General features: G+C 37.4%; 1 protein-coding gene across 1 annotated transcript in view; it reads left to right on the top strand.

Moving 5' to 3' along the window:
- The first annotated feature begins 2,208 nt into the window (after positions 1-2,208).
- Positions 2,209-26,771, top strand: part of TDRD1 (tudor domain containing 1) — a 25,124-nt gene continuing 561 nt past the window's right edge. Inside the window, 24 exon segments of the mRNA XM_026851525.1 lie at positions 2,209-2,224; positions 3,265-3,351; positions 4,701-4,771; positions 4,970-5,117; positions 5,560-5,665; positions 6,834-6,894; positions 8,478-8,582; positions 8,933-9,146; positions 9,234-9,370; positions 10,300-10,471; positions 11,985-12,068; positions 12,430-12,606; positions 13,795-13,902; positions 15,249-15,419; positions 16,777-17,025; positions 19,300-19,422; positions 20,564-20,674; positions 20,830-21,000; positions 22,046-22,288; positions 22,801-22,917; positions 23,134-23,244; positions 24,392-24,559; positions 24,879-25,100; positions 25,276-25,322. Coding sequence (XP_026707326.1) covers positions 2,209-2,224; positions 3,265-3,351; positions 4,701-4,771; positions 4,970-5,117; positions 5,560-5,665; positions 6,834-6,894; positions 8,478-8,582; positions 8,933-9,146; positions 9,234-9,370; positions 10,300-10,471; positions 11,985-12,068; positions 12,430-12,606; positions 13,795-13,902; positions 15,249-15,419; positions 16,777-17,025; positions 19,300-19,422; positions 20,564-20,674; positions 20,830-21,000; positions 22,046-22,288; positions 22,801-22,917; positions 23,134-23,244; positions 24,392-24,559; positions 24,879-25,100; positions 25,276-25,322 — 3,219 coding nt within the window.

Below are 26,771 nucleotides of genomic sequence, written 5' to 3' on the forward strand. Positions count from 1 at the left end.
CTCCATGCTAACAAGCACTCTCCCCAGTTACCTCTGACACTCCTTTGCATTTAACTTTTTCCACTGCTGCAGCCAGACCTGTTATTTTTCCTTTTTAGAATTAATTTTACTGCTGTCATTTCCTGCCCTTTCTTGCTTCAGTATCCTGAAGCATATTAAGTCCCAAATGACATTTAAAAAACAAAACCAATGAAAACAACGTTTGTCCTAGCTCAATCATTCTTTGCAACTTCTAACTGCAAGAAAACTTTGTGCCAGTTCACATGCTGACAGAGTTCTGTCTCCAGTGGGATACTTGATTTTCCTTTTCATTGCACACTGTCAATATACTTCCAGCACAGTCTATAGCGTTAATTAGTGTCATTTCAAAAGACTGTTCAGACTGGCAGCATTGTTTTGATTCAGCAGGCCTTGGGGATCGAAATGGCTAGCCAGCTAAATGTACTAGAAATGTGGATATTTTCAGTCACAAAGATAGTCTAAAAAATGTTTTTTGAGAGCTTTGAATGATAGAGAATTATTTTTTGATGCCTCACTGGTATTAGTGCTTCTTAGGTACAAGGATTATTGGGCTACTCTTGGGGACAGAGGAACAAGGTGCAGGGAGGTAATGGAAGCTGTATGATCACAACTGCCCCATCTCCCCTCAACCTCCCATGTACAACTGTGCCTACTCTGATATGTAACGCTGGGCAATTTGGCGGATGGATTTCCTGAAATCCCACCTAATCCTATGTTATTTCCCCTCTTGCTTTCAGAGCAGACTCCAATACTGTCAGCTTTTACTCAGATTGCAGCTGAGGGCTGGGAGGTTCATTGGAGCCAGGAAGTGTTTGGCCTCTGACTTTGGTCGGTAGTATCTAAACCACCTAAAAAAACTCAGCAAACCTTTGATGTGCTGTTCCTTTTTCTTTTGAGAATGCTTAGCAGGGAACAATAGTTTGGCAGACAGAATCCTAGACTTAAACACAGAAGATTTAGACTGAAATGCTGTCACAGCCAGACTTCAAATGACTTTAAGACAAAATAGCTGTGCTTCAGTTGCTTCTCTGTGAACAATTATTTGCTGCCCCATAGAACTTGTAAGAATAAAATCCCCTACTGATTTTATACACTTTAATAATAAGTACAACAGTGTAGGCACTTAAATAGACCAGATTCATTTATTTTTGGTGAAAGTTTAATTGCAAAGTGCTGGGAACACATGAGTATGTCTAACTAGTAGCATGACCGCAGCAGTATTGAGGATGAAGTATGTTTTCCAGTATGAGGATGGGAAACAAAGAAAAGTGGAAAACACCTTGTAAAGAAAAGGAAGAGGAAAAAGGACAAATGAAAGCAGTGAATAGGTTGGAAATGAGAGATGGAGTATTCTCTGGGCTGCAGGGCAAAATTCAAATATTTTTAAATTCAAATATATCAGTCTGATGCATCAAATTTCATCATTCTTGCATAGGTCTTACAGACACCTTATGAATTTGTATGAAACAAGGTTAGCTGATGTCCTGAGAGAATTTTCACTTTACTAGAGAAATTACAGAAACCAGCTCTACACCTTTCCTGCTGCTGAACTACGAACAAACATCTGGCCGAAGATGTGGCTATGCTGCTGCTGCTGCTGCTGCGAAGCACTGACAGACCAAGTCAGGAGAGGCCCAAAGCTGCTCAGGCACAGTCTGAGTTGTGAGCATAACCTGTAGGTTTTTCTGAAATGAAGACCTAAGGACAGTGCTATTCATTGCTCTCTGTAGCTAGTGGTTTATAACTCTTTATTCTTCCATCTCTTTGTGTCACTAAGAGCACCACAGTATCTGGATCCCCAAGGAACACATGGGGTTACTAGTGTAAAAGCATGGATGTTTCACTGACCCTCACTGGATTTTGCTGAAGACAGAGTGAGAAAATCAGTGAGGCTTTTGAGTAACAAAAGCAGTCTCTTGCAACATGCCGACTTATGACTAAGAATCTTGTAAAACAATTTATGACTAACATTGTTTTGGCCAGGGCTCTGACAATCATACTGTAGTTGAAGTGGGAACCACACAGCCTCAGCCCACAGGCACAGCTGACATGACCAGAGTGCCACTGATGAGGGGGTACCAGTTCTGGTGCCGACCCACCCGGTGAGGAGCCTGGCCCCCCGCCCGCAGCCGGGGTGGGGGTATTTCTTTAATCTCGGAGGGGGCCGGGGCATGTGGGCAGGGTAAAATGGCGGCGCCGCCAGGTAGCGGCAGGAGATGGTTTCTGCCGGATGTCGCTGGGTGGGCAACTTGCCCCCGCCCCGCCGCTGGGCTGGGCTGGGTCAGTGTGGCGGGAGCAGAGGGGCAGCTGCAGTGAGCCGTCTCTTCCCCTCCTAGGGCCGGTGATTTCTCTCCAGCCGTGGTCGGTCGTCGAGTGAGGGGCTGGCCCAGCCTCCCCTGTGGCGGAGCGCGCGTTCGGGGGGTGTGCGCCTTGGGGGGGGCTCTGCTCTGAGGGAGGAAAGGAGCTCGGGGCGGTGGGGGTCTGGGGCACCGGCCGTGCCTTGGCGGGAGGCTGTGGGGATGTTCGATTTTATTTAGAGTTAATTAAGATAGCATGAACCAGTGCTCCTGAGCTGTGGTTGTGAAAGCTGGTTTGTGGTTGTGTTGTTTGCAGGGCCAGTTCAAAGACTGCTTTATTTGCAAGTTCATTTTAATTTGACTTCTCCCATATAATGTAGCAGGAGCGTATTTTTATATTTAAAATAATTATATTGTGCATTAACATCTGGAAAAGAGGTGCCAAAAGTTCATTTTGGCAGAGCCCGGTTCAGTGATTTCCCCTCAGACATGGACTCTGCCCATTCCGGAGCTGGTGGTTGTCCCAGTGCTTTGGGCCTTGGCCTGTGGCTGCACTCCCTGTTGTGAGGAACAAGCAAGCACAGCTAATGCTTCAGCGTGTTACCCTATAATGTACTATATCAAGTGGAGGGGTGATTTATCTAGACTTTAGAATCTCCTGCAGAGAGGCATGTCTCTTGTGAATCCAGCAAGCTTCATGTGCAGGTGGTAATAGGTGCTCCCGCTTGTCAGTACATTCCTCTCCTAAAGGACTTTTTGTCATTTAATCTGGAGTGTTCGTTGTTGAGATCTTTAATGCAGCAAGTGTTTCACTTTTTACTGTATAAAATAAAGAAATAGTAGAGAATTAGTTTCCCAAAATGGGTGCTTAAATATAGCTTCATAACCTGACTTAAAAATATTTGTTTGCCTGCCTGAATTAGTCTTTAAATCCATGCTTTTGTAGTTACCTGGCCTACAGCCACCTCTCATGTGAACATTTACATGATGGCAGAACCACTTCACATGAATGACAAACATAGGGAAGTTGTAGGTGGAGGTTAAAGCAGCAGAATCGTAGGTGCCAAGTTCCTGTTGAAAAGCTCTCAGTTTTGAGGCTGAGTTTCTGAAATATATAACAAAAGTTGGTATTTTGTGAACAAACAGTACAGGATATTTTTTTGACAAGTGTAGAAACAGTACAGAAAGTTTTAACTGCAGCACAAGTGCAATAAAAGAGAGACTTTGAAGTTTGACAGAGGTATCTTGACTTTGTTCTTCTGTAATTGTGTACATTCTAGATTATTGATAAACATCATCAGCATGAGTATGACTTACAAATACAGCTATCTCCTAATTATCCAAACTTGTGTGGGGTGGAGTGTCTTAAATAATTGAAAAACCAGGATAATTGGAGTACTGGGGAATTTGGCATAGATACTTGCAGTGAGAGTTGGAGTTCCCGCAGTAATGTTTCTTGCCTTCATCAGTGCTTCAGTACAGTCTGAGCCATGTTTTCTTTTACTTCAAATGGGGCTGGAGGTAAATCTTGATTCTGGGAGATCTGAGATAGCTTGGTATGCAGCCATCTTGGGTCTGGAGGGTTCATGAAATTTGATTTTATATTAGGCAAGAGTTTTAGTTTAAGCAAAGTTTACAAGATTAACTTGCTTCCAGGTGGGGGAAAAAAAGGCCATGTAAGCTTTATGTTGGCTCAGTAGAGAACTTGGGCTAATAAGCCTGCCAGACTGCAACAAGCTTTGAATGACATGTGGAGCCTACAACTGCAACAATATTTTGTAGTTAAATGAGTTGCCCACTTATAAAAACGTAGTTCCTAGTATGCAGGCTTAACTGAATGTTTGTTGTGGAAGAGTTGTTTCATAGAGAATTAACTCGCTGGAAAGACCACAAGGTTTATAAGGCATTTATTGGAAAGTCAAAATCTCTTGCTTCAGAGTATTTTGTTTATAAATGCTTGCTGATGTGACAAAACTATGCATAAGTGTTCAACAGTATTGAAAGAAACTTGCAGCTACTGTGAAATGTGAAATGGCCTATTGTGAATTTTTGCCCTATGGATATTGGAAATGATGGGGTTTTTTGTTACTGCTGAACGACTTTTGAAACAAATTTATGGACAGAGGACATTAAAGGCTTTTATCAAGTGATAAGCACAGAGCTGTGGAGCTGCTGCTTTAATAATACCATGTTGAATAAATGTAGTATCAGAGTGATAACAAGAAGTGACTTCTGGAGTGTGTCATGGTCCTAGCATCTCCGTTTGCTCAAACCTGTCATCAGAATAGTAGGAGTAGATAAGAGCCTTATGTCCATACTCTGTAACACAGGCATGCATTAGCATTGTTAATCAGATCCCTTTGCAAATACTTCTGTTTCTAGGAAGTTCCATGGAAAGCATAGCTGGTAGAGGGGCCTTGCTATTGAAAGCTGCAGCTGATAAAGGAAATACTGTGAGTTACTGCACTTTATAATTTCCCCAAATATTCTGAGTGTTTCTAGATAGCAGAAATGTTCAACGTGTATTGCTCTTTCTAGAACTTTGAAATTTTGACTCTTCTTGTTGTCACACTTTGGTATATTTGACTATTTCTACCATAATGGACAGTTTTTTTCTGGTAAGAATCACTTCAGATTTTTTTCTTCCACAGATGTCTCATTCTGGTTTGAGTCATAAGAAGCCAAAGAAATCGCAATGTTCCTTTGAAAATGCTTTCTCTGTTGGCTATGATAAGAGTCTCTTCAATTCGTTAATGCCACATCCTCAGGTGAAGACTTGCCATCATTGTGGTCTGTTTGGTGAGTGCCTTTTGTCCTGTAGTCTGTGACACATAGTACGTTTACCAGTGAAACCGGATCAGAAGGTTTGTTCAGAGGTGTCTTAAAATGGATCTATATTTTTATCTCTCAGATGAGAGTATAGTGACTGTTCAGAACATAGTTGGAGTTATGGAACTGACAAACAGAAGACAGCATCTCCTTAACCAAAAATGTGGGGTTTTTTTTCCTTCTTAAATATAGAAGCAATTTGAGACAACTGGGGCGGTAATGTCTGATAGCTATATGTGAATACAAATACCTATTTGTATGTGCCTAGAACTGTAGTGGAACAGTCTTGTAAAGCAGTTACTAAGTAATACACAGAGTCTGTATCTTAACAGCTGTTGTGTCTTCTGATATAGACGTTTGTTGTTTGGTTTTTTTTTTGTTTTGTTTTTTTGTTTGTTTTTTTTTTTTTTAGGATCCCTCAGATGTTCACAATGCAAGCAAATATACTATTGCTCAGTAGGCTGTCAGAAAAAAGATTGGCCTGCACATCGTGTTGTATGTGAGCCAGTTAAACAGAAGTAAGTTTCTTAAAAGTTCTGTCAAACAACCTTGACAGAAAGACAATATTCCTCACAATATAACTTAAATGACCACGTAAAGGTGCTGTTACAGTAGAATATGTTGCTTATTTTTAAGCTAGTACTGCATTGTTTTATACTTGTCAGAAAACTCAGCTCTGCTGCTTTAGAAGGGTGACTTGAAAGATTGTTGTTCTTAATGTGTTCTGTAGGGTGACTTAAAGCAAAAGCGTTATTTTTACATCTGTCAGAAATATGTGAGCATGCAGTAAGAATACCAGTTTATCACATGACTTTGTTATTGCTGTTCATGACGTAGGGAAGGGTGGAAAAAAATGAGACAGTGCTTTTCAGCATTGGAACGGTTAATGGATTGCATTTACCAGGCTCTGAAGAGGCAGCCTTTGAATCTTAACTGTAGCCTCAGTGAGCTCCATGGGTATTTTATCTTAGCACAGCTGCAATTAGAAGAAGTTGTCTCAGCCAGGCCATTCTCTAGCTGCTCATTACTGCTTTTTGACATGCCAGTTTGGATGTTCAAGAGATCACTTCCCGATCTGTTTCAATTAAAGTAAGCACCATTAGGTTATAACATGGTAGGAGTAGACTGGCTGGCTTTGGAAGAGTTTAGGGGAGTGATCCCAGCATTTAAGCTGACAATCTCTAGCAAGGAGTGATGATTGCAGTTCAGTGAATCTGCAACCAGGTGCCCATAATCAAAGTTTACAAGAGATTTTTTTTTTTTCCCCCACAAGTTTTTCTACAGGGACTGAATGGGGGGATACAGGGACAATCTGGCATATATATTATCTGGATATTATGTATTCAACTGAAATAGCAACTTTTTTTTTTTTTTTCAATTTTATATTTCTTAAGGTTGGTTTGGGATTACAGTGTTAGCAGAACTCAACAACAGCAGTGTAAGACTTATCTGTTTTAATAAAAAAGAAATATTTTTTTGGTGATAGCATCAGGAAAAATACACCAGATGTTGCATGACATGGAACTAACAAACTTGCAATTCTGCTCTCTTGGAGGAGGAATAAAGATTGTCAAAACCCACAGACTATGAACCACAGACTTTTTGTTGTGTTTGCAATTAGGTGTTATGATTGCTGCTTGTCTGTCTTTGGTTCTTCCAAATTAACATCTTTTTCTTTAATTACAGTGGAACTAATAACGATGAAGGCAAGTTACCTGCTAGAACTGAGAAGAGAGTTTCTTTTAAGGTATAGAATACAATTTTCAATGTCTTGAACGGATCTGCTATGAGCTAGTTGCAATATACTTAATTTAACCTACACAGGAAAGGAACAAGTTCCAAAGATTATAATCGTCTCATTTTAGAAAGATCCGTGCTTCAAATCAAAAGCTACTGGGAGAAGCAGTCAAAAATATGTTATTTCTAGAGTAACATCTTAGCAACACTATCAGACAACTTGTTTTTTGTTTGAAAAATTTGTGGAAAAGTTAAAAATGAAGACATGTATGAAGTTGCTAGAGAAGTATTTTAGGAAGAAAAAGATGTAGCTTGTCCACCAATAAATTCTGGTGTCTTTTTCTGAATAGATCATGAGCTCGGAGCCTTGTAAATTATCTTATAAATACATTTAATGTAGTATTGTTGTGGACAAGCATTTGTTTCTTCGCTGCAACAGGAATTAAAACATGGCATAGTTCTCCTTTGTGATGTTTTGAAGCCTCTCTTGATCTTAATTTAATTCAGAGATTTCCCATAGTCTTCCTGTGAACTGCAGGAGATCATTTTGCTGTCTTCACGGTTTCTTGGGATGATATTTATCAAAGCAAGTGTATGTGCATACCTCCAGCTAGCACTATGTTTGCACTTTACAAGAAAACTTTGCCATGCACTTCTTTGAAATAGGTTATTCACCTGTTTTAACTTTTTGAAGGAATTTGGCAAAGAGGCTTCATTTTGGTTCATGAGACTTTTGTTAGTTCATCCTGATAAGTTTCTGCTGTGGTGTACTTGTGACTGTATTCTAATAAAACTGATCAACTGATAGTGAAGGACCCTTATAGCAAGAGGATGTACAACATGAATAAACAATTTGTAGTCAACCTATTTTGAAATAACAGAAGGCTTTATTTTTCCCTGATTCATTTCCTGAAGCCCAGGTAAGTTCTGCAGAAGCAAAAAAGCTTATATTGCATATTGAACAGTATTTAATGTATTTTGCTATTGCAGTGAGATGTGTTTTTGTGGAAAATCTTCTAGAAGGATCTTTGTTGCAAGTAAACAATTTGGCAGTTGCAACAGTAATCTTGTGCATTGTCTGTGGTATGTTGGACCAAATGTGAAAGAGGTTTTCCCTAAGGATGTGTATGAAGTTATTTTTCTAATGTTTTTAGGATATCACAGACACAGATGGTATGCGTTAGGCATGTTATATTAAATGTTTAGACTTTTTTAAAAAATGGATTCCAGCAGTTAAAGCAGTAGCTGTAATTTACTCTGTGGTATTAAGGCTGTGGGGGAAGCAGGTGGAATTCAGTTCCTTTTATTTATGAGAGTATTAGAAGCAGGAAATACAGCTGAGTTGTTGTGTAAAACAGGTGTGGAAAGAAGAGGTGAATGTGTGACTTCAGCACTTGTTTGTCTGGTCAGTATAACTCTGTGATCATGTTTTAAGTTATTCTCAAGAGTAATACAGTCTGTAAGAAAGTTAGCAAAAGCACTTTTTTTACATGTTTCCTGAAATGATAAAAAGGTCTTTTTTTCATTTGTTACTACAAGGAGCTACAGGTGAACAGCTTCAGTTTAAACATAACTTGTAGCTGTCTTCAATAGGGTAATTCAACTTCTGTGGATTTTCCCAAGACAGAAGAGCACATCAAGAAAATAATGCTTTCAGATCTCCAGACTCTCAGGATCAAAAAAGCAATGGAAGTACAGGTACTTTTATTGTGGAAGAATCCTACAATGCTTTGTTAGGTTGCATTTGAAGCTTTGTTAAGCTTATATAGCTGTCACCGCAGCTCTTTGACTCATTTCTCTCCCATGTAAAATTCCTTAATTTTTTATAAAGATGACTAGATGTGGGTGGGTCTCGGGGAGAAAGTGAGGAAGATTATTTTTGTGAAGGTGAACATCCCTGGTTTTGTTCCATGCAGTTAATTGTTTTGAATCTAGAAATAAAAGAACAAAATCAGGTTTAGGGTGAAAAGCATTTATTGAAATGAACACTGTCCTGAATATTATACTGTTCTTGAATAATTATAATCTACTATGGCTTTTCTCTTTAGGGTACAGTAACAGAGTTCAAGAGCCCATGTGAATTTTATATACAGATGAGTTCTCCAGAAGTTTTAGACCAGATCAGTAAACTTTCTGTGAAACTGCAAGACTGTTATGCTAACACAGTTATTCAAGAGCAATATATTGCTGTCAAAGGGGAGGTGTGTGTTGCAAGGTGTACTTTGGATCAGGTAACGTCTGATTCTGTGTTGAGCTCATCATGTTTGCATGCTTTGCTTTTATGGCTCTACCAGTGAAGGCTGCTAATTGGAGATCCATTTATTGTGGTGGAATTGTGGTAGTAACTAGCTTTATAACATCTGGAACTCAGTTTTAAAGTACTGATTTCCTTCCCCCCCTATATTGATTATGGAAATGAAGAAAACATTCCGCTCTCCTGGGTTAAAGCTCTGCACAAAGACACTGAACTGTTGTTTCCTCCCTGTGTGAGTTCTATTTTCCTAACAGTAGTTGAGGTGTTTTAAATTAACAGCTCTGAAATGAGTGTAATTCATGTCTCAGTGTAACTGTCATTATCACAGTATTGTGTGTTCAGTGAAAGTGATGCATTAAAAACTGCTTTACTACACTAAGTTCACCTTCTGAAATGTTTCCTAGCTATTCCATGAGAGTGAGGAAGGGTGCCTGGATTTTTTTATTCCTAGTCCCAGAGTTCTTGGGTTCTGAGCTGATCCACATGTCCTTATATGCTAGAGGACAGAAGGGGAAACATTCTGCCTGCATGTTCTAATCTGGTTGTATGCAGTAGTGAAAATTTGCTTGTAGTTTGGGCAGGCTTTGTTTGGAGTAAAGACAGCTGTTGGTGTGAGTTTATTGCCATACTATGTGATGTCTTCAGTTACAACATAGATGGTCTAGCTTTAATCTGTGAGTTAAACTAGTATGTTTAACTACACACAAAGAAGAACAGAGAAGCAGTCTTTCAACCAGTGACAACTGTGACTAGCCAATATTGGAATAGTCTTCATAGCTTGTTTGTGTGCCTTTCTGCTGGGTCCATGAAAGACTTTGAGAGCTCTTTGAATCTTGGCTTAAAGCCTTCAGTGTCTGCTGAGGGCAAGTTAGAACATGCACCTGTGGTCAGATGTGATGTGAGATACAACCACGCCTTACATGAGACAGCATAAATAGTGGGAGAATCAGAGGAAATGCAGTTTACAGTTTTTGAACTTAATTTTCTAATTCTTAACTCTCTTGTGAAGAAGTTAGTTGAATTGATACACCTCAAATTCCAACAGCAGCTTTAACTTTTAAATGCAGGATGATACTTCTGAGGGTCTTAACTACTTAGTCACTTCTTCTACAGGGCAAATAACCCCCTATCCCCTCTTGTTCCAATTGTAATTCTTTCCAGGCCATTAAGTGTTCCTTTGCTAATTATGATCCAAAAGAAAAAGGATGGAGTGAAGACATGGACAACATTTCTTCGCAACTCATAGGAAAGCGCTGTTCAGTAACTATTGTTGACATATTACAGGAGGAAATGATGTTGAATTTTGCTGTAGATGTTGTTGTTCCTGATTTTGGTAAGTACTTGGTAGTGTATATGGGGAAAAAAACCCCAACACAGTTGATAACTCTTTCATGTTTGCTTTCACTACCCCTGCCCAGTACCTTTAAAAGAGGAGTAGTTTTTCTTTTGTTCCCTCCCTTTTGTACCTCTCCCAACCTGCCCCTTGATTTTTTTTGTTTTAATTTTCTTTTATTTCACCTTTCCATATAGAGGTCACTGTACCTGAAATATCTTGTTATGCTTAATAACCTTAAGTTTTAGTAAGTTACTTATTCAGTAGAATTGTAATAAATACAGTGTTTTCCACATTATCTTGTTTATTTTTCTGTTTTAATAGATGCATTCAGATTTCGGACCATCTTGTGCATTTTTAACTCTTTAAAAATGATAGTATCAGTTTGTAGATTTGCTGAGGATTTTACCAGCTTCTATTTTGTACATGCTCACTAAAAAAGTATCTCAAAGAAAGTGCCACCACTGGGTATTGTTGTATCTAGTTGGAGAACTCTTAAGCATGTCTACATTTCTAATTTAGCAAGTCTCAGCAGAAAGAGGCAAGCAGGGCACTTCACCTTTGAGGGGTGTGAATTCAGATTTTCAGTTGAGCAGGAGGAGTGGCTTTGTGGAACCAGATCAATACACCGAAGGTAGTGTGCTTGTTGTCATTATTTGGAGGGCTCTTTTGTTTGTGTGTTTTTTCTGGCTGCAGAGCAAGAACAACATAGTGATAAGAGCATATTCTTCTCAGTGATACCACACAGAAGCTTTGAAGGAAGTGATGTTTGATTCTTTTAGCTTGTTAAGCTGCCGGCACATCAGGAATTTTATCTTCATAGTCCCTGCAATCTATAAAATGATGGTTTACCTTAGTCCTGTGTAATTCAACTGATTCTGGGCTATGCTGGGTATATTTCACACTTGGTTGCTTTACAGCATGATAATGGCAAAGCAATATAACTTGCCAACCTCTTGGAGAGAAGATGATCACAAAAATATCACTGCATTCATGAAATGTTCCATGCATCTATTCTGTGATTTTACAAGCAACTTAAACACCTGTATTTGGGTTTTCAGTTGAAAATAATTACATTGAAAGCTTGGAACACTGTTTCATGCATTGGAAAGGGAATACGTAATAGCCAAAAACCTCAAGTTTTCTTTGTAAATCTTGGTAAATCATTGGATACTTAGTGTTATAAACATGTAGGTAAGTTATGAATCCTTGTGTTTGAAAAGGTGTAATCAGTTTTTCAGCCAACAGTCTTTAGTGACTGAGTAAATGTTGGTTGTTACTGCTTTGCTCATTTCATTTCGTCTAACAGTCTTGGATCTGTGAATGTCTTCAGAAAACTCAAGTAGACTCTGAAGCTACTTCTATTTTGCAGATTAAGCACTCAACAAATAAGTAGAACATGCTTACCTTGTGATAGGGATGTAGGTTAGGCTCAGAAGATGGTTCTGAAATGAAACTAAATGATGACTGTCTTGTATGGTAAAAAACTTAGTTTCTTACATCTGTATTTAAGGACACTGCCTAGATAAAGTACCTTTAGAAACTGGGTCTGATTTAACTCCAGGAAGTAATGCCAAAGGAGCAGACTGTCCAGAAGGTAAGCAAGCAAATCAAACTTCTTGGTAAGAGACAGAAAAAACACGAATTTTAGGTCCTCCCATATTGGAGGATATTTTGAATGTAGTAAATACTCCAGCTGTTCACCAGCATCACCTCCTACTTAAAAACATTGGGTAGTGGAGCTTTCTTCTGTTCACTAGTGACAGTAGCATATGTACTTTATACTATTAAAAAGCATTTGTTAGTGATGATTATATTGGCATTGATTTAATGGATAATATGACAGGAGCCTTCGAAGTCCAAAGAGTCAGCAAAAAGAATAAACTACTTCAGCATGTTTAAATTTTCAGAGTCGTCTAGCTTTTGATCAACAACTTTTTTCTTTTTTTAATGTACAGTGTCAGAAAACCATTCTAAAGGAAGTAAAGAAAAAATACCTGAAGATGAAGAATTTCTTTACTTTGGTAATTCAGTTGCAGTTTGTGTCTCCGTATGTATTGGAGATGTATTTTCTGGTGTGGTTTCCAGCGTTCAAAACCCAGAAAACTTTTTCTGTCAGCAGATGCACAGTGCCCGTAAGTGACACGTTGAAAGTGGGATGTAAGATATCTAGCATGGCTTTTTTCCTCTTCTGTAGAGAGTGGCCAGAGGGAGGTGTTGCTGGTCTTGTAGTTTGACCTGAAATGGTAATTCCCTTGTAGCTTTAGGCCATGCCTTAGTCACTTAACAGTTGTGGTGGTGTAGAGGGTATTTTTGGCAGTGTTAGCTGTTAATATTGCTTACTAACTTGTAAGGTGATAATTTGTGGGCAGTCTGAGTAGCACAAAGTAGAAAAATTGTGGCATGGATTTTAGCAATCTGAAGTCAATTTGTATCATAAATATTTAATGTTAAATATGTTCTCTTGCATGTTCCAGAAATGTGTGTAAGTTTCTAATTACTGTGTTTATTCCTATAATGCCTTGTTGCTCTACCACTGTTGGGAAGTGTTTCCTTGTAGGCTGGGTGTGTGAACTGAACATATTTGTTACGCAGTATGGGGAGAACATCCAAATAGGAGAAGTCCAGATAATAGTGCCCAAACCATGCTTTGGTGTCTTCTGATACAGTAAAATGTGAGACTGTAAGTAACACAGTATGGGCTGGAGTGCTAGGCTGCAGGGACTTCTGTGCATTGCTTGCAGTGCCCATGGACAGATGACTGGGGGACAATAAGAGGAGAGTATGTTTGTGGAATGTGTCCTCTTGGTGCTGTCCCAGCCATCATTTTCCTTCAGCTAAAAGGGCTCTTGCACCTGGATGTGATCTGATGTATCTCCTACAGTGGATTTGTGTTTTGTGCACTTGTGCGGCCTTTGAATTCCGGGTAGACTCAGCATAGCGTGTCCTTTGGCCAGAAGTGGCACTTGCCATCTGCCTGTAGTTTGAAGAGCTGTCTTCCTTGGTTTCTTTCTAGCATGCCTCCACTAGCTTGCTGTCAATTCCTACTGGCTTCAGTTTTGTTCTTGTGTTGAAAAAGTCTGTGACTGGTTTTCCCTGTCCATTCTTTACCACTGTGATTCCTCACACTGATTTGAAGACTCTGATTTTACTGATTGAAGAGTCCCAGTCTCATCACTATTTTAGTATCATGTTAAACATTATGGGAAATAATCTCCATTATACTTCAAGATGTTCTTCCAGGCTTTGAATTTAAGATTTGTTTACTTTTGTAATGATTACAAGACAGTGCATGTTCCAAAACCTGTGTATTTTAACATCAGGTCAACTTGCTGAGCTTCAGGTGTCTCTTAATGACCATTGTGGCAAATCTCCCAGTAGTCCAGCTTTCCATCCTACTGCTGGAAATGTGTGCTGTGCCCAGTTCACAGGTAAAAATGGAGTGAAAATATAGCTTTTAATTTATGTCATTTTATCACAAAAAATAATGCATTTTATAATTATGTTTAGAAGTGTTTCGTATAAAGTTTATTTGGTTTTAGCTGTGGATAGCATTTGGTAGTGGTGATTTTTAAAAATTATTAATAGCAAATGTCATCTATAAAATACTAGTTTAAATGCAGTCGCATGGTCCCTTCACTGAGCAAACTCTTAACGTTGGGTTCATTTGGGAGCTTTTTAAGAGACCATGAAGAAGTTTGGGTTTTTACATGTTGGTGAGCACTATTTCCTGTGGCTGGAAATAAATACAGACTTGAAATTTTAGACCCCCAAAAAGGGACAGAAGAAATGGGATTTTATGTAACAGTGCTACTCGGACAACTTCTCAAAACGTTATTTAGCCAAGACTTGGTAGTCTTGAATTTTATGTTCATAACTTGGTATCCAACTCATGACAAAATTGAATCTTGCCTAAACATAGGCTAGTATTCTGCATAAAGCAGTATTTTGTGCTAGGAATTAGTCAGTCTATTAGAAAAAAATAAATTTTATTTATTAGAATCTAAAGCCCTGTTTCCTGGAGTGCAGTAGGATGAAGATGAATCTTTTCCTTATAGATAATTACCCTTTTAATCTAGCTTTTAACAAGGAAAAAAACTCTACATGTTGCTGTTCTTACGTATTTTTCTGGTCAGCAATGTTGCTGCTATAACTTATTTATGTAATTGATAAACAGTCCTGGTCATTTATTTCTTTACATTTCCTGTGGCTTTGCTGTTTTTTTTAGCTGTGGGACTGAACAGATAAACCAAAATAAATGCTTTTTTGCACATTCAAAAAACCGTAGTGCTGCCAGTAAGCTGTTTTGGCCTTTAAATGGGCACTGGTTTCAGGTGCCTGGTTAGGGAAAGCTCTCAGTTCAGTACCTCGTATTTCTATTTCTCAAATACTTTAATAGAATTAAAATAATGAAATTAGATCCGTTGTGTGGCTTTTGAATTGCATGTCATTGTGGTCAGTTGAGATGCTGTTTGTTTAAATGTATTGAACTTAGGCACTACATCCACATGAGGTAGTCAGTTCTTTGTTGCGATATGTATTTGTGAGGTGGAGGGGTCTTCACAGAAAGAATGAGTTTGCAACACTCAACTCATACGAGGAGTGATGGTGGTGGATGTTGTGTCCATAAGGGTTTTGTGAAAGTTTGTGTGAACTGTAGTGCTGCTGGTTTATATTGAGAATGACATTGTATTTTTATATTGGTTTGCCCCAGAAATCATTCTGTTCTTGGAAGTTTAAAAGCAAGTACAATGAACATCTGTATCTTCCTTTCTAGAAGACAATCTTTGGTATCGTGCTGCTGTTATACAGTGTGTTTCTGAAGATGCTGTTTTGGTAGGCTATATAGATTACGGTAATTTTGAAGTTCTTCCACTGACTAGACTTCGTCCTGTGATTCCAAGGTTAATGGACTTGCCAGCTCAAGCCATAAGATGTACTTTGGCAGGTATGAAATAAATTATAAGCTGTTTTAAACTGGATAGAGGTGAAATACGTAGGGATAGATAACAATCACACCTGTAGTATCTTATATAGAAATATGGGGAAGGATGGAGATAACAGTAGGTGTTACTTCCAGAATTCTTAATTGTTATGGCATATCTACAAAACATTCCAAGTCTTTCCGGATGTACTTGGTGACCTGTTAGGTTTTTCATGTGCTTTTATTCTAAGCAAATTTCAGTCACCTACTAGCTTTGTGGAGTTACTAAATCTGTTGTGGTTCTAACACTGCAGGGGAAGGGAGGGTAAAACTTCATTTTACGTATTGAAATTTTGAACTGTATTTCTTCTCCTTCCCTGGGGCAAATCTAGTGAAACTACTGATAGACTCCTCTCCATAAGCTTGTGAAATCTGTCAAGTTGGAAAGGACATTGACACTTCCTAGTTCATCCTTCTCTCTCAAGCCAGGTTCTTACTGTTTTTTTGATGTTTGACTTGTTTAACCTGCTCTTGGAAATTGTTTATTTTCTGTTTGTTCCCATCACTGTGTTAGATAGTCCACCCCTTTGCTTCAGTAGCCATTCTTTAGAATACTTCATGTCTATCCTTCCTTTACAATACTTGATATTTAACCTGATTTTCAAATTTTAGATAAAGAGCGACATTCTAGCTTCTTTGGAGGAAAACAATGCTTTCCTTGTATGTAAAGATGAAACTGATGCATGTGGAATATGACCTACAGAAATATCTTTATGATGCTCATAGCTGATAATGAGTGTTCTGAGACTAAGAAAGGTCCTAAACATAACATGGACACAAAAAAGTGATCAAATAAGATGTTTCATGATTGCAGTCAAGGATTACTGCTGCATAGAATACATCTTTCTGGAAGGCAATTTCTGCCAATTTGTTGCTATAAAATTCTGGTTATAACTTGCATTTTAGAAATAAATTTAGTATCATGAAGAGTAAATGTTAAAGGAGGAAGAAGCTTATAGTAGCAGATACATTGGCTGAGAGATGGTTGAAGTTGTCTAAAACCATAGATTGTATTCATGAGACCCAAAGACTGACCCTTACAGACATTCATACTAGGGAAGTATTAAAGCTGAATTTATGCATCTCTTTGTGTAATAGACTAGTTGTATATTATTTTTGTCAGATTTTCATTAAATCAAAGTACTATGAAAGTTCAGAATCTAAATTGAGTTTGGAATGTTGTTACAAGCATGAAGAGTGGAGGTGAGTTACATGGTGTATCCACTGCTTAATCTATTTTTTCTTAGACAGTGGTATTGTACCTTTCCACATACTGTTGAGGACTGTCCTCACATCCTTTCCATATTATGTGACTTTTCAGGTGTAAAGCCACTGTCAGGAGCCTGGACCTCAAAAGCTATTTCTTTTATGAACCAACTGGTGAAAGACAAAGTGCTCACAGTAAAAGTAATGGATAAAGAGAGTGATAGATCTGTGGTGGAGCTTGTAGATGCATCAGTTACTCCTGTAATAAATATATCAAGCCACCTCAGAGAGAAAGGCTTTGCGGCTGAGAAATCAAGGATGGCTTTACCAGCAATTGGAATGAGTGATGTTAAGCCAGCAAATGGTGAGTATGAGCACATCCTGCTGATCTGGCACTATTAAACCTCTTACTTTAGAGACAAAGAATGCAGGCTCTTAACTGGTAAGAACTCTGCAGTCTAGCTCATGAAGTCTGGCCTTTGCAGCTCTGAAGTTTAGCCGTGGCACCTTTCCCATGAAGAAATTGTGTGTCCGTGTGTATATATATGTGTGCAAGCATAAAAAAGTTGCAATTGCTTACTATTGGAAGACCAGATGACTATTTCACTTCCTATGGTTAGAATTCTTAGGATTTCCAGTTGAAGCAGGATATGACTAGTTAGTACTTGCTTGTTCTTATGGCCTTGTCCTTTATCTCAAATAGTATTTCATCTTCATTGTTCTATATTTTACATCAATACACACATATTTCATCCTTGAAAATCTGTTTAACTGCAGTAGCCTATACAATTTCAAGGCTGTGCCTAAATTGCCTTTTTTTGCATTTAGTGACCAAAACTTCGATTTGAGAGATTTTCAGATTTTATGTCAGATTGCTTTGTATTGTGGGGAGTTTCCTAGCTTCTCTTTACAAAGTATGATAAGCCCCTCTTTCCCATCCTGTAACTGGCAAAACTATATATTGTCTCCTGATCAGGCTATACTAACAACTGGGGGAAGTATTTTTGTCAAGATGATGTCCAAATCCCTTAATTTTGATCTTCTTCCACTAGATGCTTTGTGGCCAGGATATGGTCATTACTTACCTTTGTTCAGAAGGGTAAGGAATCTTGTATAAAATTCAAATGAATGGTAACTTTAATGGTTATATCTAAACATGTTATGATCTATGGCTATCTTCCTGACATGTTTTGTACTTCATAGTTTCTGGGTTACTTCTCACCTTTTTTTAGTTTCTCACACCAAGTGGAAGCTTTTGAATGCAGGTTCTAAACAGATTGTCAACTTTTGTTTTGCTTGTTTTAAAACTTGTGGGGTTATATTAGAATTTTAACAGGTACATGTCTGTCAACTTGCAAAATAATTTTTTCATTAATTTGTTTCCCTTATTTAAACTTAGTAATTAAATCTCTGATTGTTGGATCCAGCATAGTGTAAATGCAGATTTTAGTTAACTCCCCAGAAATTAAGAAACAATGTATCTTTTGGTTTAGAGAACTACTTAGAGGAAATTTCACCATCACATGAAAGAATAAACAATTGTATTTCACAGTTGTTAAGCATCGTAAAGCTTTCTTTAAATTTGAGCCATTTGTTAAGTTTTAGTGTTCTTTTTAATCTGTCTTCCTTCTGGAAGGTTCTACTTTTTTGAGCATATTTCTCAAAATATGCTGGCTGTGCTTTGTTGCTTCAAGTAGGGATCTGACAGTTGCTTACAGTGTAAAGGACAGTCTTGTATGCCACTGAAAATAAAGAAGATTTGAGAGCCTGTTTAGATTTTTTTTGTTGTTGTGTTTTGGGGAAGTGTGGGGTTTTGTGGAGTTTTTTTTCTTTGCCTGTTGGAAGTATGACTTCATAAAGTAATCTATTGTCAGACACAATACTGGGCAGATGGAGCAGCACCTCAGCATGGCCATCCCTGAAGCTCAAAATTTTCTTGAGCTTCATTTTCATGAAGTAAAACAAACACTTAAATGGGAAAGGTCTGCCGAAGTTGGAGTCCACCCACTTGGGCTCAAGCCTTAAAAAGGCTGATAGTATTTCTGCATGCTGCTGTCTACCAAAAATGGTAACAAACTTAATAGCTATGAAGAATAAAGGAAGATTTAATAATATGCTAATGGAAGAAACAATGGCTTCTCTGATGTGCCATAACTTAGTTTTCACATGATCTATTCCACAACTTGTGTTTTCCAGGTACTTGAATATGATATACAGTGCAAACTTCTGCAACCAGTCTTTCTATTAATCTTTTTGTTCTTTCTCCTCCTTAGACCATTTCCAGTACTCTGTGACAGCTGTTTCCCTCTTCTATGCCCCTACTCTGTTTCCCAGCCAAGGTTCCCCAGGGTCCCTCTTGCTCAGGTTATTTCCACCTGTTCTGTACCTCATTGTGATTATTCTTCCCTGGTCATCGACAGCTTGACCTTCTCAGGACTGATCAGATACATTAACCAACAGGCACATTTTTCTTGCTTTTATTTTGCAGAGGCTCTCACTGATAATTAGTCTGTTGGATTATTTATAACAAAAAATTTGAGGACATGAATGAGTGTTCAGGTTGTATAATTTTTGTTCCTGTAAAAGTTATTTTAATTTCTCTTTCTTCCTCTACTTCTTTCTTCTCTGTTCTCTCTAGAGTACACAGCTAACAAAAAAATTTACAAGTGGAGTAAATTAACTCTTAAACAAACAGTAGATGTCATAGTGTGTGAACTGTACAATCCTGGAGAATTCTACTGTCAGATTTCAAATAACAGTGGTATGTTTATTCAGTTTTTTTCTTTCTGCTGTTTTTTTTTGCTTCCATTTTTCAAATAGTTTTTCATTTATTATAGTTCTAATGCATTACTGCTTCAAGTGAGTTTATAGCACCAAGGCTTACCTCTGAGGTTTTTTATCTAAGAATACATGTGGAATGATGAAGAAATTGGATTATGGTATGTAGTGACTCTGAAATTGAAATCTGAAAATGTTGAAGGTAAATCAGTTGAATAAAACTTAAACTAAGAATGTAAAGGAAAGTGAAAAGAGGTACCATAACCTAGGCAAAAGATATCCAAACAAAAGATAGCAAATATGAGACATATTCTTTGTGCCCATACTTACTGGAGCTCTCTTCTAGTCCTGTTCTAATTTATAAAAACTTAAAAAGATTCAAAAGGGATAAAATGACATGAAAATTAGAAAAAGCAGCTTTTGACACTTGATTTCCCCTTGGATAAGTTAAAAAAAATATTTTTCCTTGCAACTATAAGGGCTTCTGATACCTAACCGCTTTTTAACCTACTAGAAAAAGAGCATGATGCAATTCAGTGGATGGAAGTGGAAGCTAAATTCATTCAAAACAGAAGTATAGGGCAGATCTTAAAAAGTGAGGGAAGCTTATTTCTTGACTTATATAGGGATAATACCGATTCTTTGTAGTTTAGTGCCTTTAAAACATGACTGAATTCCTCCCTAAAAGTAATGTTATAGAGCAAGCTAAAGGACTTGATATTAGAAAAGCCAAACAATGAGGATGAGATCCCATAATCCGTCATATGTACTGTCTGAACTAGATAATTCCCATAATGTCATCTGGCTGCAAAATATACTTTAGATTTAGGAGTGAAAGGGTCCTTCTTGGATTAGCAGGAAGAATTACTGGTCATTTTGTTGTTACACTGAACTAATTTGTCAGTAAATATCAGCTGTCTCGCATCTTCCTGCTAATAATAAGTCTGTTTAATTTAAAACTATTTAACTCAGTGTCAACAGTTCTTTTTTTAAGAAATTCTGAAATTCCCCAAAATCTCCCATCGAACCTTTAGTAACCAAGCTATGCATGAACAGTATGAATAAAGTTCAAGTCAGCTTGTTTTGTTGATTTTGTCTTTGGATTTTTTCTTTATAATTTTCAGAATTACTTGCTCTAAACTTACTTAACAAATCATTGTCTGCATACTGTCAGAAAACGCCACCAAACGTTTTTAAGCCTGTGAATGAAGAACCTTGCTGTGCTTTTTTCTCTGGTAAGTACCAGGCTAAAATATTTTTGCCTTTATGGGGTGAACATAAAAACATAAAAAAACAAGGATAGCGAAGAATTGGATTTCTTTACTAAAAGATAAATGCTGGTAAACTTATTAAATGTGTGAAGTAATTTTTAAAACTTTTTTAAAATTAGATGATGGTAACTGGTACCGTGCTTTGGTGAAAAATGTTACTTCAGATGGAACTGTCAGGGTATGCTTTGTGGACTATGGAAACGTTGAGGAAGTACCACTGGATAAAATACGGCAGATCTCATCCTCGTTCCTAAAACTTCCATTTCAAGGAATTAAATGCTGGCTCTCAGGTGGATCTTCTTATGAATTCTTTGTCTTATAAGGGCTGTTGTGTTTAGAGACTTCCTGCTTTGGGAGGAGGTGATGATGACCGGGTATACTTCACAGAACTCTGGTTTTGGGGGTTTTTTAAATTCCTTTTGGTTTTGTTATATCTGTTGCTTTCAGCCTCTAGAAATTGGAGGAGCCATTGTTTTATCCTTACTACACAGCAGACTGGAATTTAACAGAAAGATGGTGGCTCTTCCTAAAGCTCCTGACAGTGCTGGGGAGTGATCTGCATGGAGGTTACTGATTTACCAGTGAAAAGGAACTTGGTTTAGCTCTGCTTCATCTGTAGGGCTTACTAGCTTTTGGTTGCTGTCTTGTTAAGAGTAAGTGTGCTCTTGTGCAACTTATTTCTCAAAATTTTTGCAGGCAAAGGAGTTAATCTTTTTTTATGAAGCAAGCTGGCCTTTCAGTTCTCTGTAAGAATGTTTCATCTAATTGCTGCAGAGTTTGGCACTGTATTGCTGTTTCACAGTCTTCTACCAATTCTCTGCCCCTTTCTTTTCCACACCAAATCACTCAAAATTTTACAGAATTATTTTTTCTTTCTAATGTAGTTTACTTAATTTAAAATTGAAAATGTGGAAACAGGAAAAAAACCCCTCAAATCCACATTTCCTCAAGGTGTTTTTTCCTCAAGGTCTGGTGTTTTTTTGGTCTCTTTAAGCACTTAGGTTTTTTCCTCCTTTGATAAAAAAGGCTATATTAAACTGATTCATAAACAGCCTCAACAGTGTTGTTTGTGCTAAGGTATAAGGATTTACTTGTTAGAATATCATAAAATGTAGGAAACAAAACTTGGAAGTGCTGAGGAAATGTGTTCTTTTAGAAGAAGGGAGGAAGATGGGAACCAGTTAACAGGATGAAGTACAGTGTGTATTCTGAAGGTAGTAAAAATAGCCTTGGTATTTGAAGTTGTGCTTTAAAAAAAGGTATTTTTTTTAGGGGAAAATACAATGTTGAAAGTCACTTAATGGAGGTATTTTGAACAGTTCTCCTGCTTCCTAGGTATAAAGCCTGGTAGTAGCAAATGGATTCCAGAAGCTACAGCAAGATTTCGTATGTACGCTGCAGGAAAAAAGCTTCAAGCCAGAGTAACTTCCCTTTCCAGGGATGGAGCAGGTGTAGAGCTTATTGACAATTCCACAGGTCATCCAAAAGTGATTAATAAGATACTAACTTATGAAAAATTGGCTGTAAAGGAAGTTCTGCAAGATGAAAGTAACTTTCCTGACAAGTCTGACGAAAAAGGTAATTAAATGAATGTTAGCTTTTGGATTGAACAAGAATTTTCAGTATTCAAGCCTTTAACTGTGATCTTGCTTTTTAACTATAGTTACTATCGATAATAAACGTGTGTAGTTTTGGTTATATTGTCAGTTTTTACTGACCAGCGTATATTATCAGTGTTAAACACAACTGTCCTGAAGGTGGCATTGTAGACAAAAAGAGAGGGATAAAAATCGCTGGTTTTGTCTTAAATGAATGCTATTTGAATATTTGATAGTAGAGAGTTACAAATTTGCTACAATTTAAATTGTCCCATGTTTATTTTCTAATACCTTGTTTTTCTGAGGTGTTTTTTACTTCAGCTACTTTTTGCTGTTCATTAATAGCTTATAATTAAGCAAGAAATGTTTTGGTTTAGATTTCTCGAAGACATGCTGTTGTCTCAAATTCAAAAATATGTTGTAGCAGTTACTTAGAATATGTATGTGTTTGGAGGTAGGTGGTACACTGCATTTTCTTACTGTTTCTTGTAGAAACTTCACTTGCAAACTGGAAGTTGATTGAACTGGCTATAGATGAAACCATATTTGTCTGTGTAACAGAAGTTGTAAGCCCAGACTTGTTCTATGCTGTACCGGTTCAAATTAAAAGTAAGAAAAAGTGTTTACTGTTCCTAATAATCAGTAAGAAGTAACTGCTGCAAGCTAGTTAATAAAATGAATGCCTGAGGCAAACTGAACCATGTGGAAATGTAGCTCAGATGAAAATATAAAAAAATTCTGAAGTTGGGAACAGGGAAGCTGAAAAGTAAGTATGCTTTTCATTATACCCAAATGTGGTTAGTTATCAGATGTTTTTTTCTGTAGATCAAGAGAAACTACACAGGCAGTTTATTGAACTAGACAGCTATTGTAAATCTTGTGAGAATCGGCCCTTCAAACCAAAACTGGGTGAAGCCTGTTGTGCCAGGTTTTCAGGTGAGACGATTGTTTGCTCCTATATTTCCTTGACCAGTGTAACACACAACTTCCACTTTTGCTTCAGAAAAAGGAAAACAGCCAACTTTAAAGTGCTTACAGATCTCTTAATTCAGTTACAAAGGATAGGCTGGCTGCATCTTCAGGGCAAAGAAACTGACAGTCTGGAAAAGAAAATAGGGAATATGTTATGCCCTGCAAAATGTATGGAGCTTTAAGAGGAAAGAAACCTTGTTACTGTTAAAACTGAAATTTGTTGTGTTTGAGTCACAGTGGCATCACAGTGGGAAAGCAGTAGTGCACTTGCATCTATACAGACTCACTTCTGTTTTGTGGGTGGTTTTTTGTTGTTGCTTTGTGCAAGCATGGGGCAGTTGACACTGGCTATGAAGACTGATCATTCAGTCTTGTGATCTGAACAAGTTGTAAAGGCTTAGCAAACAGTTCAAGTCAAAAGTATTTTTAACAGTGAGAGGACTTAACTTATTGTCTTAGTCTTTCAGAAGAGGGGATACTCTGCTGATTACATTAGCTCTACTTAAAAAAAAGTGTTGATTCATATTAAATGTTGACTGCACATGGATTGTTACAGGAGATCTGGCTGAGCACCGAAAATGAACTTGGGTGCTAGATCAGATAACAGCTCACAGAAAACAGGATAGATGAATTTAAAAAATACTAGGCCGACCACAAGAGTGTACCTAAGTGTTTGACAGTTGTTTTTAACTTCCACTGATTTTGTTGTTGTTGTTGTTGTTGTTGTTGTTGTTTATGGCTCTTCAGGGTAATTGAGGAAAAAGGTTTGGGGTTGTTTTTTCTTTTTAATTTTGGTTATGTTTTGAGAGGCAATATGCATTGAGAAACAAAGGTATGGAGCTAGAAATACAGTGTGTAGACATCCTTAAAAGAATATTGTAATTAAAATATTTTCTGCATAATTTGAGCAAAATTCTGAAAGCAACACTTTACAAATACAGCAATTGGTAACTATTCCCTTGTTCTCTGGGCTTGCTTCTTGTCAAGTGGCCTTTTGTATATACCAGAGTATTTAAAAATTCCTGGAAAACTATACAGATTCTTAATCTCTGGGTGAGCTGTTTATAAGATGGTGCTTCACAGGTGATTCTTCTTGTCCCAATCTTTTCAGGTGATGGCCATTGGTACAGAGCTCTTGTTCTACAAATTTACCAGTCTGTAGTGAAAGTACTATATGTAGATTATGGGAACACAGAAACTTTACCACTTTCAGAGGTGCTGCCAATCACTGATTCCTACTTAAAGCTGCCTTTCCAGACAATTATGTGTTCACTTGCAGGTAAAAAAAGTCCCAAACAACCAGAAAAACCACCCTGAAAAAACTGTGATGACTTTCTTGAACATTATAAATATGTACCTGTTCTGATCATAGTGTTCATTCCCTAATACTGAGAAACAACACGATGATCTGCTGAAATAGTATACTGGTTAATACTGTGAAAGCTGTTCTAGTTAATTATCTGTAGAATCTAAGCTATTTACATTAGGAAAATTTAGCATCATATTTTCAAAAACAGCGATAGCATTATGTTTAAGTTTCAAGTCATATCATGTAGGAATTCTTCACAGAATAAACTTGACTGTACTTTTTTTTCCAGGAATAAAGAAAGCAGAGTGGACTCCATTATTACTTGACAAGATGAGAGTAATGTTATTGAATAAATACTTCACAATTACGGTGAAAGGGATTAACGGAAAAGTTAATTTGGTAACAGTGGAGGAACCTTGTGTAAATGGTAATCTGAATGTGGTTGACAAACTGGTAGTGGAAGGTTTGGTCAAATCCTGCAGTGCTGAAAACTTACATACTGACCATCAAGGTACATACTTTTACTTCATTATTTCAAATTACTTAATTTGAAGAACTGCAGGCATGTGGGATGCCTAAGTGACTTTTCCTTCTAAAAGTCTTGGAGAATTCCACATGCTACCTCTTAAATTAGGGAAGCGGTGTCCATGTGTATTTTGCTCATTCACTTGCTTTGTTTTTTCTAGGCAGTGGAGTTGAAGCCAAATGCTGCTGCTCAGAATTAAAAATGCAAGTAAGATTCAGTTCCAACCAATACTTGCTTTATTTATATTTCCAGAATTTAAAGAAAGTCTACGTGGGGAGAAAATAGGAGTAGGGAGATAATGACTAACCAAAACATTGAAGATACACAAAGTGAATATCCCAACAGTTTTTCTCAGTTTTTGTACATGGTAATAATTAGAGCACCCTGAAATTGGGGAAGGGTAGTGTATAGATCACACAGACATCATTAGTCTGTTTTGCCACACTTACAGCTTTTTTTTTTTTTTCCTCTAGAGTATGAAGGCTCATGAGTGTTACTTTTGTCTGTTATGTAAAGGTAGTTGCTGTGTTTTGTATACCTGTCATTTGGACAAAGGGTGGCTGGATTTTTTTCAGTAATGTGGTGTTTTGCTGTGGGTACAGCTATAACTTGGCAGACAGCTGCATGTGTAAGAAAAATCTGTACAATGTGTATTTCAGGTAGCAGAGATTAATACGTGCCACAGTTGCAGTCACAGAGCTAGGGCTGAGAACTGGAGTTCAGTAGAATACTGGAATTTGTAATGGTGTTTACCCATTGCAAGATTACTTTTTTCCTTTGAAAAAAAAAAAAGCTCTTACAGATCTGGCATATTCCTGTAATTTTTGAAAGCTTTCTAGTTTTAAGCTTCCTATTTTTTTTTTTAATTTCAGTTTAAGCTATTTATGAAAAATTTAGAACTTTGAATTACTAAAAGTAATTTTAAGTATAATAGAAAAGATGCATCAGTCTTTCTCAAAGTGAGGGTCTTTGTCAGAGGAATGAGCAAAATTTTTAATTTTGAAGACAGAAACCCCTTTCATGGGCTCCAAACACCTTTCAAAGCACAAAAAGAGCCAGAGGCAGCAAGGTGAAAAGCAAAATATGCACTATGATATTATGGAGGTAGGAAAAGAGCATTTATGTTCAAGGTCAGTTAGACCTTAACTGCTTCAGAGTAAGCATAGTTACCAGGAGTTTAGTGGTAGAAAGGCAGTAAAACAAAGCTGTTCCTGTATGTAGTTGATTTCTCTGTCCCACTGTAGACTGAGCTCATTTTCCCTTCCCCTCTGTATCTCTTTGATTTTCCAGTTTGATCTATCTAATGTCTTTTCTGACTTCAATTTGGTCACTTTCTGTTTTGTTATCCTCCCTTACTCCCATAAGTTTGGCTCAAAGTCTCATGACAGAGGAAGACAAGACAGAAGATTCCAATATAACAGAAAACATCAGGAAATAGACATGTGTGAATAACCAAATTTAAGGTCCTGATCTCATAATTTGAGTATTGCATTAATTTGGTTTGAAACTGCTTTTTCAGCGGAAAAAAAAAAAAAAAGAGGGGGGGGGGAAGAAGAAAGAAAGAAGAAGAAAGAAAGAAGAAGAAAGAAAGAAGAAGAAAGAAAGAAGAAGAAAGAAAGAAGAAGAAAGAAGAAGAAAGAAAGAAGAAGAAAGAAA

The sequence above is a fragment of the Athene cunicularia genome (assembly GCF_003259725.1).
Source record: "Athene cunicularia isolate RWA chromosome 6 unlocalized genomic scaffold, athCun1 chr6_part1, whole genome shotgun sequence".
Taxonomy (NCBI): domain Eukaryota; kingdom Metazoa; phylum Chordata; class Aves; order Strigiformes; family Strigidae; genus Athene; species Athene cunicularia.